General features: G+C 38.3%; 1 protein-coding gene across 5 annotated transcripts in view; it reads left to right on the plus strand.

Moving 5' to 3' along the window:
* The window catches only part of b4galt2 (UDP-Gal:betaGlcNAc beta 1,4- galactosyltransferase, polypeptide 2), a 163954-nt gene that overhangs the window by 123043 nt on the left and 25979 nt on the right, over positions 1–14932 (plus strand). For all 5 annotated transcript variants that reach the window (XM_069157679.1, XM_069157676.1, XM_069157680.1 and 2 more), the window contains exons 5-6: positions 5764–5951; positions 11140–11262. In XM_069157679.1, the coding sequence (XP_069013780.1) occupies positions 5764–5951; positions 11140–11262 (311 nt within the window). The remainder of the gene's footprint in view (positions 1–5763; positions 5952–11139; positions 11263–14932) is intronic.

Raw genomic sequence — 14932 nt, forward strand, 5'->3', positions numbered from 1 at the left:
TACAGCTTAAAAAAAAAGCCTGGGTAGGCTAATGGACTTTTCCCTGCTCTGTGTCAGACGCCATACTGATTTATGCGTCTTCTCATAAAGGAAGGTAAATCAGAACCATAGACAGGTTGACACGTCTGGTGGGTTTGGAGGCCAGGAAAAAAACGGGGGAAAAAAATGTGGACGATAACCACAAGCTTTACGGTTTTGGTTCATTTTCAACTTTCTCAGAATGATGTTTTTGACAAAGTTAGCAACTAGCTGGTGCAGCAATTACCAGCTATTGAGATATAGTTTTCTAAGAGGTTCCTTAAGATCCAAACACATCTAAAAACAATGGGTTTTTTTAGAGCTGTGGTTCTTGACCTGGTGGTTATTGGCCTAGAAGGGTGCCGAAATAAGGTATTAATTTTGGGACTAATAGCGTCAATTAAATCTGGTTGTGAGCGCTGATTGTCACCTGGCTTTCTTCTACGAAGCAGGTGGTCACAGCAGCAACGGGACAAAGGACAAAGGGACAAGGTGGCAGTTTTTGATACCATGGGAATGAAAACCGTTCTGGATTCAGTTAAACAAAATATTTAGTAATCAGCAAACATTGGCATGTCAATAATGCCGTGATGATGTTTGCAGATGTTTGTAGGTGATGGATGCATTAAAACGCTTTCATTTTATAGTTATAGATTGTCTTGCCTTTTGAGTGCACTTATTGCAAGTTGCAATTGATCAAATCATCTGAAAAATTAGTGTAATAAAATAGAATTGTCACAACACAATGGCCTGTTATGTATAGATGTCAATTACTGCACAGTGAACTCAAAAGGCTTTTAGCTTAAATACTTAATTTTAAAAAGCATCCTGCAGAGTCGGTGACTTACAGAACAAAGTCCGTCATGGTGACAGCTACATGTTTCTTTGTTTTTTTTATTGACTATGGAACACTTCTGTGTATGTTACAGAAATATAGCAAGGGCCCGTGCAACACATTAAACTGAGGGCAGATTTACTGGATGTTTTCAAACATGCACCCAAATGAATGTCTGTTTGCATCTCAGAAGCTTGTTGTTTAAATTTGTTTTGTTATTTTCTCCATCTGTGAGCATGAAGAGGCAGAGGAGGAGCAAAGTGAAGAAAACCATATTTGTGGCGCACACAGACTTGTCACACTTGTCAGTAAACTCATTTACGGAAGGCTGAGGCTGCATACTCACATGCATATGCACACTGCATTATGTAGGGCCTGATCAAAAATTAATGGAGCAGAAATGTCTTTGAAAGTTAAAAGATTCCTGTGAAATTGCAAACGAGGAGCCAAAAATCGCTTTCCGTTAAATTGGAGTACCCTTTCTGGATTTCACTCTGTAATTTGTTGATTTGTCAAATATTCGCACATGAACAGTTTTACTGTCCCCCGTGGGCCAGTGTAGGCAAATTGTGGCTGAGAAGTCCTTTTTAGTGCATTTTTGGTGAGGAAAAAAATGAAGAAGGGTTTTGGTCAGGAAGACCAACAGCCCGAAAGAGAAGAAACAAAAACTGGAAAATGCAGCCGGCAGCAGAGGGAAATGCAGAGTCCACAGAAAACTCTGCATCAACAAAATAAAGCATCCAATGCTAAAAACAACCCAACAATGGAGAGGTGGGAGATGGATTAGTTGGAGCAGAGAAGAAACCTGCACTAACCTTTTCTAAATGGCTTTTTGCCAGTTTTTGTGTTTTATATGTGCTTATATATTTAATTTTATAACAAATTGAGGAATCTGTATGGATCAGTTATGAGTTCAGAAAGTTGAAAATTGAATAGCATGTGGCTAAAATCAGATTAACGCCTCAAACCTCTGTGTCTATTAATCCTACGGTCTCTGTGTACCCGACTTAAATGTCAGGTCCAGTGTCAGTTTATATCAACTCCATATGAACTCACTCATGGCAGGAAGTGATTAGGGAAGATGTAGAGCGCCATAAAGACTTGCTGGGTGGTTCACATACAGATGTCTTATTAAAATGATAAACAATGACGGCGATAATGCTTAATGAGGTCAGGAGGGCTTGGTTTTTCTAAAGATATACGAGCTCATCTGCGGGGAGACACCGCATCCCGGAGTCTTTGAATTATGTCCGTGTACGGGAAATGCCAATTTTTTTTTTATAAAATACTCTTGTTTTACAAAATATATTCCACTTTTTTTGCCTTTAATATCACCAGTTGATCTCATAATTCTTAGTTTCCAGGTCACATTTTGCTCTATTGACCTCATACGATATTGTTCCAACCATCTGAACAGACTGTCGTTCAAAAAACAGGCAGAAGACCACTTTAGCTAATATTTGGAGCCGTAGTGGATTTGTGACAATAGATTTTTTTGTTACCTGCACAGGGGGATTATGCTCTCAAATCTCAGGTATTAGTGGGTTTACCATGGGGATTACGCATTGTACTTGATTCACGGTTGGTCCGAACAGATAATGCACCAGTATGGAGGCAACCGCACCTCCAAAAACAGAGACGCAGTATCCCGAACAGAGGTAAGGACACATTAATCATCTCGAAGATTCTCAGCGCTGTCAAAAGTGGGTGTATTTCCCTTAATGGCCAAGGAATACGTGACTGCAGCAAATTTGTGTCACTGGTTCATTGTTCTGCTACGTACTATAGATACTGGAATATTCATCCAACTGGGGAGTCCTTTTTATGATATGAGAATTGAAGCTTCACCCTTGGGCCTTTTCTCTTAAGGTAAACCAGTAATATTGTCATGTAGAGGCCCCTCACATATTTCACTTTGCATGAGGATTTAAGAGCTACACTGGTCAGAAAAAGCTCATTTTCAAATGTAAATATTGTGGATGTCTCTGTATTGTTTTTGTACTGTATGAGCTACAGTAAATTACATATTTCACAGTCATATCTGTTGAAAATAATTATTGCAGATCATCTATCAGTTATTTTTTCAATTAAATGTATATCAAATGTCAACAAATTGTAGTAGACAGTTTGTCTGACTTCAGAGTGCCATCTTCAAATTGCTTGTTTGTGTGTCCAACCCAAAGTTAACATAAATGTGCATTTTACTACTATATATTATTGTACTTTTATAATTATTTGACAGAAAAGCAGCAAATCCTGACATTTGACAAGTTGGAATGTGCAAATATTTGGCATTTTTGTTTCAACAACAACACAATGAAATGGTGAAATTGACAATAATAATAGTTGGTTGTTAATTTATTTGATTGACTTATTGTTTGCCACTCAGCTGGACATACAGTATGAAATGTAATTATTGTAAGGACTTTGTAAGGATTGTTTTACATGTTTTTGCCCCAAAACATGTAAAAAATTACAAAACCAAAATATGTTAGAATACAACATCTTGCACTGACTACAACTTTATTAAACTGCTTCATGATTATGTTCAGGTACTCAAAGCCTTTATGTAAGATTAGAAATAGTAATCTTGGTTTAATATAGAGTCAGAATGTGTTGCCGTGGTCTTTCCGAAGCAACTTAATTGCACGTGTAACTCAGAAAGTTGTCAAAGTACTGCACTTTTTGTACATTACCTCTGAGCATAATCCCAGCAGTGATTACACACAACTCCATTAAGTAAATAACTTTACGATTTTTGTACAAGTGGCAGATGAACTCACTGACCCAAATGGGGATTCAGTTGTTGCAATAAAGATTGTACTTGCTCTTACTCAGTAACTGGAGGCCATTTGTACTCAAATAGATGGGCTAGCTGTAAACTCAGTGTAAAGTAAGCGCTTCCTGAGGGGAAACCATCTTGATGACTCAGTGTTACACCAGTTACTGACAAACTTAGGGTTTGAATGTTTATGTTGCTCCAGGACAGCACATCTCTGTCTCAACTTCTTTGTCTTTTTACTGCAACTAAAGTAGAACCGATTCAAAGCATGTTTGAGGACGATGGACTGTCAAACCGCCAAACAGTGTCAGGTTGCAGGTAGCATCTCTTATTGGTTGCTGACCTCTGTACAACTTGACAAGGACCTTTCCAAGCTAGGTTGTTGCACAAGCACTCTGCGCATAGAGATATGCAGTCCCTTGTGCATTATTGAATTTATAACTGTCATATATATTAACCTCGACTATCCCACGCCGCTGTAATGCCGGCCAAGAATGCATTTATCTTAGTGTTGAACCTGGGCCATGCAGACTCTGAAAAACAGCTGCATTTCTCTGCAGCAGCCGGTTCTCCTGGGGTCAGTGAACACACCAAACGGCATGTAGAGATAAATACAGAGCAGCACTGCAGACACTAAATAATGATGTTCAATGATGCTCTAAAAGGTGTTACCTTAGGAAAAGTCCTGTATTTTTTTTAACCTCTTTGTGAATTCAAACGTAGACTTGTATTAATTGTCAACTAAATGGACATTTACAATTATTCTAATCATTACATTCAAATTGGTTGCTAAACAACGTCGTTACACCCACATACACAGCTGTTATGTAGCTAGCTGAACAATTTTCCACAAACGTTAGCTTGCTCAAATATGACACATTTTGTAAGAGTTGAATAAAGAGTAAAACAAGACATTTTTTTTTATCAGATTAGACCCACAGAGGAAGCCTCAAGAGGATCCCAAACTCCGGGTATTATCTGGGGGCTAAACTTTAACAGAATTGGGAAATTAACCAGAAATGTATTTGTAAAAACAGATATCCTTAAAGACTTTCCTCTTGTACAACTGAAAAATACTGTTTGAAAACACTGAAGTCATATTCTTCACCTTTTTGTCCCCAGCTAATTGATTCCATTCTTACTATGGATTGAGTTATTCACTGCTGTACTTGGTGGGCTAAGAAAGCGAGCTGGCAAATGTTTGTTATTACTTCAATTAATCTGCAGTAACAACCAATATTTAATAGCAATCACTTCATATATATCATATTACTTCCATAGAGGTGCAAAAGTGGTTCAAAAATACCATTGGCTTTGTTAAAGGAACATTCTAATAATTTTTAACCTGAGTCTATTCATATGCTGGCCATTTTTTACAACGGGACATGCTGCTTCGCAATAAACACCTGCACAGGCATATACTTACAGGCATCCAGTTAACCAGGCTAACAGCTTGGATTGCTATTTAGCAAACTACCTATTCAAAAGCAATAAGAACAGGCATTACAGAAAGTGTTTGAATATTATTGGGATCTATGTTAGGTATTTAATTTAAGCCAGACATAGTCTCAGAAGGCAGATGTGCGTCACTGTTTTAGGCGATTGATGTTTTCCTGGGGTCAATAAAGTTCATGCTGAATTAATACAAAAAAACACCTTTGATATGAGGCTGACATTGTTTGGCTCGGTCTGACTTCCCCCTTTGCTTATGCTGACAGTGCTTGTAGCCGTTGTTGTTTCCATTGATGTTGTTCCGATTCATAGGACATGTGAAAGGCCTGATTCATAACTGCAGTGGCTTTTACACCCACTCTGACTGCATTTTATAGTGTTGAAGTAAAATGATACCGATTTACATATATATATATATATATTTTTTTTTTTTTTGCTTCCTTTTATCTTTATTGCCATTTTGTGACCCATTGTTTCTTTATATTGGTCTACATCTGATCACACAAAGTGCCAGGCTTTCAAAATGTCACTTCAGATGTTGTATATCATAGAAAAACTAGAAACAGTTATGTTATCTGTGAACCTGTTGATTGGACGTGTTACTCTCCTCATTTGTGTTATTTTTAGCTGTTAAACCCTCATCTTCATGTATTATCTTTATCTGCGTGTCTTGCAGTTGGGTGAGGAAACTTTCAATCGTGCGAAGTTGCTGAATGTCGGCTACACGGAGGCTCTGAAGGACGCAGAGTACGACTGCTTCATCTTTAGCGACGTGGACCTGATCCCTATGGATGACCGCAACCTCTACCACTGCTACGACCAGCCGAGACACTTTGCCATCGCCATGGACAAGTTTGGCTTCAGGTGACATGATGATGTCTAATTTCACCACTCGTATAATTATAAACACACACAAACAAACACTCTGATTAGGACTTATTATATTTTGAGAGATTTAAGGATGTTTTTTTGTATCTTGCTGCCTGTTCACATTATTGTTGTGTAAATATTGTTTAAATATGCTTTTGGCTGCCTAACAAATAATTTGAGAGAAGGCCTACAGCCTTTGTTCTGACAGACAATTGACAGAGCAATATTTAATTTGGGTAAATCTCATTATACTTTGAAATCCTTATCTGTAGCCTAAATTAGCATGAAAATGCACCACAGTTCACTGCTGGCAATTGTGATTTGGTCGCACTTCTGCAGTCTTAACAAGAGTGCTTGTTTCAAAGCAGAACTAACAGGTTTCGACGGAAGCAAGTGAAAAGACCTTCAATAACGCCAAAGACTGTGCACACTGGATCTGTAAGGCCAACCTATAGCCAGCTGTAATTACTGTTTCACTAGGGAGCTACACAAGAAGGCCATTATTTTTTTTAATTTTTTTTTTTATGCTTTATTTCACTAAGGCTCTGATTTGTCTGGAAATATGACATCATTGCCGGCAAATGTCAGTAAGGAAAGAAAACACAACACATAGAGTAGAAATATTAAATATACATATTAGATTTGAAAAATTAAAGAATAAATCAATTCGATGATCAACAGAAATGAAATTAGTTCGTTGGAGAAAACAAGTAATTAAATACCATTATATTTAAATGCAGGAACTCTAATTAGCATTTTACACAATTTTCTGACAACTTACAGATAAGATAATTTATTGATCAGTAATAATCAAGCAAGTAATTAAAGATTAAAAAAAAAATAATAATTGCTAGTTGCAGATCTAATACACGTAGGGTGAAAATGGTAGGGTGAATATTGTACATATAAGCTAGCTGCTGATAAAATAAAATCTCCATCTTCCTACTTTGGCTGATGATTGAGGTTTGTTGCAGATGGAACCTGTTGCATGTTAATATGTTGAAGGTTATAAGGTCACTCATCTTGGCTTCATGTGCAGTGTTAACACAAAACCTTCTCATGTAGCTTTACCAGCACTATTGAGCTTAACCCTCCCGTTGTCCTTGCGTCAAAATGACCTGTAGCTGCTTTCAATCAAGTTCTATTTTATTTTCATATTTTTTGGGATCATTGGTGACAAGAAGGCTGTGAGGGTTTCTTTAAACACCAATCACCAATGATCCCAAAAAATATAGAAATAAAATAGAACTTGGTTGAACACAGCTGTGAGTCATTTTGACCCGAGGACAATGGGAGGGTTAAACCTCCTGGAGTAAAAGCTGCCAGGGGAACTTGGATAAGAAAGAAACTTCATATGTGCTGTAAGTTAGAGGGAAATCTGTATATGGGAAATTTTAAATGCAGCGTAGCCAGAGGAGCTCCCAATCACTGAATGGTTGGTTCCTGTTTAATTATCTTTTTGCATAAGGACATCACATCTGCCCTCAATTATCTAAAAGCACTGAAAGTATTGATTAATGGTCTAAGCACCGCCAGTGAATATGACCTACCCATCCAGGAGCTGTCAGTCCACAAGAGTTATCCTACTGAAAACCCTCAGAGCCTCCAGCAGGTCCCTGATATAGTGCTCAATAAGCTAATGCTATCTGGCAACAAATACAATACCAGGTGGTAGGCAGAACCGTGGCTAACATTTCTTATTAGCAGTGAATCAGTATAAACCTAAAATGGTTTAATCTGGTTCTTTTTTTTGTCTCAGTGGAAATAAAGAAAAAGGGTATAAAAGGAGGGCCTGGTGGTTGAAGTGAGTGGAAGGTCACAGAATTGATTGTAGTTCATTACTGATGTAAAAGTGAGATCGTTGAAGAGAACTGGTTCCCAAAGTCAAAGTGGTCTGAGTCAGCCTGCCAACTCAGGTCCTTTCAGTTTTAGTATTTAGCAAGCTTCCAAAGTAAAGGAAAAGGTCAGCAGCTATGCAAGTAATTCATAAACAAACTAATGAAATATTCGGTTTATTTTTTGTATTTTGGCCCCTGTAGGTTCACAAAGACAACCTCAGCTGCTTTAAAATGTAAAAGCACTAGACGTCTCTAATAAATGGCAAAAACATTGACAGTGAATGTCAGGTCACATTATGTGCTACTCCATTAACTTAGCACATCACAACACCTAACAGCTCTCTGAGCGGAAAAGGTCACCTTGAAGTCCATTTCACAACACGGCTTTTTCAACAGCGTATAATCGGATCTCATGTAATGCATGGAATTATATTATCATTATATCGTTCATAATTTTGTGGATGTTAAAGTACTTGTTCGCTGAGTAGGAACATTATGAGTGTGCTAAAGAACATTTACAGAGAGCACATTAATGCCAGGTCATGACCTAATGCTGCCCAATATTAGCGCACTGTTCAGTAAGTATTTCTTCACAATCGAAACTCCACTCTTTAGAGCTCCTGAAACCATAGTTACACAACACAAAGTATTTCTCTTTAACATTAAATCGTCATTATTGAATGAGGACAAATCAGTGCTAAAGTATTCGTAGTTTTTAAGATTTTAAGATAAGCAAACAACCTGACAACGGCCGTCAGATTTTCAAATGCTGCTAAATTGTGATTGGTGTACAAGTATGTAACGTCACTTTTTTCCTGACTCAGCCCCGCCCAAAAACAAAGAGCATAAACAAAAACACAAATAAAGACATTTGTCTGAGACTTGGGCAGAAAATGTTGTGTTTCTTTAGGACGCAAATACTTTTAGTACAAAGCTAAATGAGAAAATAGTTTCAGGGACTTTAATGCCAATCTAATGTACTGTGCTTTACTGTGACCTTTCAAAGGTAAATGTACCTTTGAATTCAGCTTTAACCATTTCTCACAGCATATTGAAACAGTGGGTGGCAAAGTGGGTAGCCTCAATCATGTGAAGATTCCGTTGACATGCTCATTGAAGCATATACGGAGCCATAGAGCTGCTAACAGCCATGAGAATCTCCTGTCAGACAGGAAGTCTGGAGCTTTGGCAGTCACTAGAAACACATTTATGGCCTTTTGAGAGACTCACTGTGACATATACTCTATCTGCTGAGCCAGCAGCTCTGCAGATATTGTCTGCTCCGGTGTTTCTTCCTGTGGGGAGTGTCAGTACATATTGTAGCTGTAGCCTCACTGCATGTTGCAGTTCCTGGTGGGCCAGTGTGTCGTGTTCAATGCCACTTAGGGGGGGATAAATCTCGTTCGTGTGCAATGTCATTTTCGCTTTGGCGCTTATTAGGTTTGCTAATGCTTACGCAACCAGCAGCCCTGCGTGAGACGCCCAATCTGGAGGCTCCGATCAGCCGTTCTGCTTTTTATACTTTGCGTGACAGGGGGAGTGAACTTACCTCGGAGTTTTGCGTTTGTCGTCCCGGTTTAGGGACGGGCCTGAGAAACACAAAATGATGTCAGCAATAATCTACGTGGTAAATGTGTACGGCGGCAAAATATAAATTCCACTAAAGGGCAAAGTATCTTTATTTGGCCAAGCAGTGCAATGTGTAAGAATAGCTAAAGTTTTGCGTGAACTGGACATGAAGTTGAGGATTTAGGGCTGTAATACGTTTGTCCGTCCTTTTCTCTGCTGATACAATAAGTGCAGTTTTAAATGCCAGAACAAAATAATAGAATTCACCATCTCTCTTTCTTTTGTTTGTTTTTCTGCCGTGCTACCCGGGATATTGTCTTCAGCATTGTTTCACCTTTGTAAGGAAATGATGTGACATTATCAGTTTAAACACAAACAACAAAACTGAGAAAAACATCAGCGGGTGCCTCGGCTGTTTGTTTCTCTGCCATTGTCATGTTTCCGCTTGCTTTTAACCAGTAAACTGAGGTGCTTTGACATGTGTCAGTCACTCTATACACTCAAGTCTAGGAGACAAACTAATGAAACTGAGAGTGATGATGCAAAAAAAAAAAACACGAAAAGCAAGGACATGTGTTTGTAATGCTTTTCTGATATTTCTTTTACATGGCACTCAGCCATGTTTGAGAGTTAGCATTTAACGATGGATGTCACACTTTACTTTGAAAATAATCAAACAGATGTGAAGATCAGGGAGCCACAGCTGTTGAAGATATTATAGAAGAGTTTCGTTTATCCTCTTTCGAGGGAGACTTAATACAAATTGTAACTCACTTCTCAAAGTTCTCAAGAAAAACATGCAGTTCGTCAAATTTCAATTTCCTCTCTCTCTTTGTATTTCTCTCTTCTTCTCTCCCAGCATGTGGGCGAGACACACACAAGCGCACACACACACACACACACACACACACACACACACACACACACACACACACACACACACACACAGACACACACTCCTGACCATATAGTTGCTGGGAGAACTTGCGCAGAAACATACGGTCTCATTAGTTTCTGCTTGTCATCTTTCAACAGAGGGCTGTCATGCTTTTGACAACATGTACTCCACAGAATATACACACATGTACACACACAGACACACATACACTGCCCTCTGGTTAGACTCCAGGCGCCTGTCATGACACCCCCAGCTGATGTCCGTCCCACTCCACTAGTCTCAGGAAAAAATATAACAGCTTGTCCGCCCTCTTTTGCCCACTCACACACACACACACACACACACACACACACACACACACACACACACACACACACACACACACACACACACACACTCATGAACACAGTATACACGGCTGGCTTTATCAATTACAAAATTAAAATTTAGCATTATGTAACATTTCTTTTGTAAATTGCCAATGCATCACGTACGTGTATGAAAACTCATCATTAAAGACGGTCTAGAATTCAACCTAACAAGGTAATAAGTTGGCTTACAAACAGCCAATGCTGATTAACTCCACAGGCCTGTGCAGAAATATTATTACCCCTCAGTCATTGCTTGAGTGGATTATACAGTGTATGGATATGGATTATCCACTTACTGTGGAAAAAAAAGAAAAAAAAATTTGAATTATCCACTTAAAAAACATCCAAGACAAGACACATTAAGAAAAGATCTCAGCCTGAAGCAGTTCAAAAAGATTGAATTCAAAATGTAAAAAGTGTGTTCACATGAACCACATGAAAATTCCTCTTAATGCATCAGTACAGTTTCTTACCTGTCTCATCTCTTCCTTCCTCCCATTCTGCAGGCTGCCATACGCTGGCTACTTCGGAGGAGTTTCAGGACTCAGTAAAAAACAGTTCCTGAAGATCAATGGCTTCCCGAACGAGTACTGGGGCTGGGGAGGGGAGGACGATGACATTTACAACAGGTGAGTGATATTGGGTCTGCCTGTGCTTTGTTCACCAGTGAAATGTGACATTATCCCACATAATATATTTATTTTTTAACGTGACTAAATTACTTGTCAAGATTAACCTTTAGTGAAGACTACAGCACAGTCGACCATCTCTCTGTTGTCTCTTTAGAGTCATAGTCTTATCTAACCAACACAAAGACACGTTCACATCTACTTTTTCACACAAATATTCATTTGTATTACTGGAGACCACAGCAGCACAACCAACTCAACTGAAAGTGACACTGAAGCACTTTATGGAGGAGGTGATTTATTATAATTGTTCAGAGAAGGAGAATGATTAGCAAATAAATTAACCTTTTGAAGCACTTCAGTCAGCTTTTAACGACTTACTGAAGTTCACTAATGGCATTACTGTGGATGTTAGCTAGAATCAGATCTGGGAGAAAAATATCAGTTTGACAGCTTGACAGAAAGATTATTCAAGTCTCCTTAAATGCATTGAATCATTCACAGGACCATTAGTTTAACTTAACGTCTTTTCAGATGGTTATTTTAACTTTGTTTAATTACCTGGGGAACTGATGATCTGATTGTTAACAAGTGATTACTGCAAAAACATGCATCTCATCCATCTTTGCTTGGCACAATCGGAACAACAAAATAATGACAGCTAAATACAATGAATGAATAATGAAACTAACGAAACATAGCATCTCAATCTTCCATATATTCCCTGATATCTACTCCGTTAACACAAATTAGCACCGTCACTCACATGAGCAAAGTGAATATGTCAGTTTCATATTGCTATACATGTGAAATAAACATGTAAGGTGGCGTAACAATTTGCAAATTGTCAGTTGCCACCTCAAATTTTCTTCAAAAGAAAATTTATTTCAGTCACATAACATTTGCACTAGAGAACTTGGCTCATGTACGCTAATTATAAACACACACAGCTACACAATCACACAGCAAGAGGCTTCTCCACAGACACGACGCCACCGCCATCTTTATTGTACCTTTATTCTTCACTATGTTTTCTTTTCCTCTCTTGCTGTCGCTCTCACACTGTGAAGCTTATCTTTACCCTCTCAGATTAATAGCAATGTAACAAAACTGAAAATAGAGCATTTGAGAATTGCACTTTTTGAGAATGGACTGTGTCAAACAACACAGTATTCAGGAGATTACAGCTGTTTGTCAGCATCTGACAAGATGTGATAAAAGAGCTCTATGTGTAGTTCACCGAGTGATTGTGTTGTGCGTGTGTGTGTAACTGCATTTATGTGCCAGAGGATGACAGATAAAGTTAAACCACAAACTTTTTATTGGATGATATCTGCACTTGACATTACATATTGTAGATTATCCTCCAGATATTTTCTGCACTCCAACTGAGTTTCTATAAGATATGAGGTGACATGCACAGACATCATTTAATTTCCAGTTCAAGAAACAAAACTTTTAAACATTGACTTCTGCTATTCATATTTACCTCAACACAGGTGCATAGATAGATAGATAGATAGATAGATAGATAGATAGATAGATAGATAGATAGATAGATAGATAGATAGATAGATAGATAGATAGATAGATAGATAGATAGATAGATAGATACATACATACATACATACATACATACATACATACATACATACATACATACATACTGTACATACATACATACATACATACTGTACATACATACATACATACATACAGTACATGAAACCACTGTCCCACCATAGTGCGCCATAACGACTACTGGCGGTGTTAACTTGAGCAAAGATGTGTGTCCCAGACGAGTGCTGCTACCCGTCAATGTTACTTGTTATATGGAGTCTTTGTGTTTCTACAATGGCCTGTGTTTTGTCACTACTGAGCATTACGAGCAGCTACAGGATTTTTCATCTCTATTCAGTCAAATTTTATACATAAAGCACATTTAGGGGACAACTGTAAGTTGTAGCATCTACTGATAATGCATATGAGATGTTTAGAGGACATTTATAAGATAAGAAATATTTTATCAATCCCAAGAGAACTGTAAGAGTCACAACAGTACCACCTAGCACAAAGCACCACAAATTCAATACACTAACAGAATAAAAGAAGATAGAATAAAATAGAAAATAATAATTCTATGAATTGAGCAATTCTCTATTGTGCAGTAATTATATAAGTACAGCATATAATAGAATGAGGGAACTCCACTGTTGTATAAATTATGGATAATAAATCACAATAAATCATCAATAGTCATTTATGTTTTTGGATTACAAGGCTAGTAAAAACACACACCTGGACAGTAAAACCTTGGCCTGTGGGGCCAAGTTGGCCATTGGGGAAAAAAAATCTGTTCATTTGGTTTTAAACTGTGTGAGAAACTCCAGCAGCGCAGACAATCAACATACCTTGAGAGGTTGAGTTGTACATAATTTTCCTGTCAAGTTAAAGTAATGGTGGGAACAGGATTGACTGGTGCGTTCTTGTTGTCGCTTGTCGTTCTCTCTCCCTTTCTCTCCTTGTTTATTGCAAAGGGAAACTGCAAAAATCCCAAACTCAGATTTATAATAAATTAAAGAAAAGACCACTGGCAGAAACAAGCAAATAAAGCTGAGTATGAAGGTTGTGTCGTGCTTCGCTCGAACAACCCCTCCCACCGTCCACCTTCACTTTTCAGGGCTGGCTTGTTTTAAAGCCTTTCACAGAGAAATCTGATGGGAAATGCCCTTGAAAACACATTTGGACAAGCTGTTACAGGAAGGTGGCGTGTGGATATTGCCGTGTGTGGATGTAACTGAGGCTTTCAAACCACACAAATAGTCTCCTACACACTTTTCATATGGTACATCTTTTTATGTAGGATTAGGATTTCTAGCCACACTGGTGGCATGACCACAGGGATGGAAACATCTGTAGGCTCAGTGCTTTGGTCCAGACTGAAATATCTCAACAACTAGTGGATGGATTTGAATAACGTTTGGTACAGACATTCATGGTTCCCAGAGGATGAATTCTACTGACTTCTTCTAGCGCCTCCATAAGATTGACATTTGTGGTTTGGAGTGGAGTGGAGTGGAATGGTACATACATTCATAGCCCCAATAGGATGAACCGTAAAAACGTTGGTGATTTTCTGGTGTCTGCATTAGCATAATATTTTGTGTGTAGTTTAGATGGGCAAAGGTTAGCATGCTAACCCGTAAAATTAGGACAGTAAAAATGGTTCAAGCTGACTGCTACAAATTGGCATGTTGGCATCGCCATTGTGAGCATGTGATTTTACCATTTAGCTTGAAGCGCAGAGTGTTTCAACCTAAGAAGCACTGTGTGGCTGTGTACTTACATTTTGGGCACTGCCATTATCATGAAGATGCACAGCTCCCTGAAGCTGCATAGCTCCCTGAAGCTGCATTCACAATTGGTAGTGAGGAAAGCAATACAGGAGCTGATTTACTGGTGTCTGAGTTATCTCACTGGCACATCTGTTCACCAGCAGAGAAGAGGCAGATCAACAAGGACAAAAAAAAAAATGACATAACACCACCTTTACATTTCTGATTATCTGGTCTGAGACAACTTACAATGCTTTTTTTATTTTATTACTTCAGAGAATTTCCCATATTAATTATGCTTTATTTCCAACCAGTTCTCTATTTACGCTTAAACA

This window comes from Embiotoca jacksoni, unplaced genomic scaffold, assembly GCF_022577435.1.
Source record: "Embiotoca jacksoni isolate LCO1_2020_lvr unplaced genomic scaffold, fEmbJac1.0.p SCAF_22, whole genome shotgun sequence".
In the NCBI taxonomy this organism is placed as follows: domain Eukaryota; kingdom Metazoa; phylum Chordata; class Actinopteri; family Embiotocidae; genus Embiotoca; species Embiotoca jacksoni.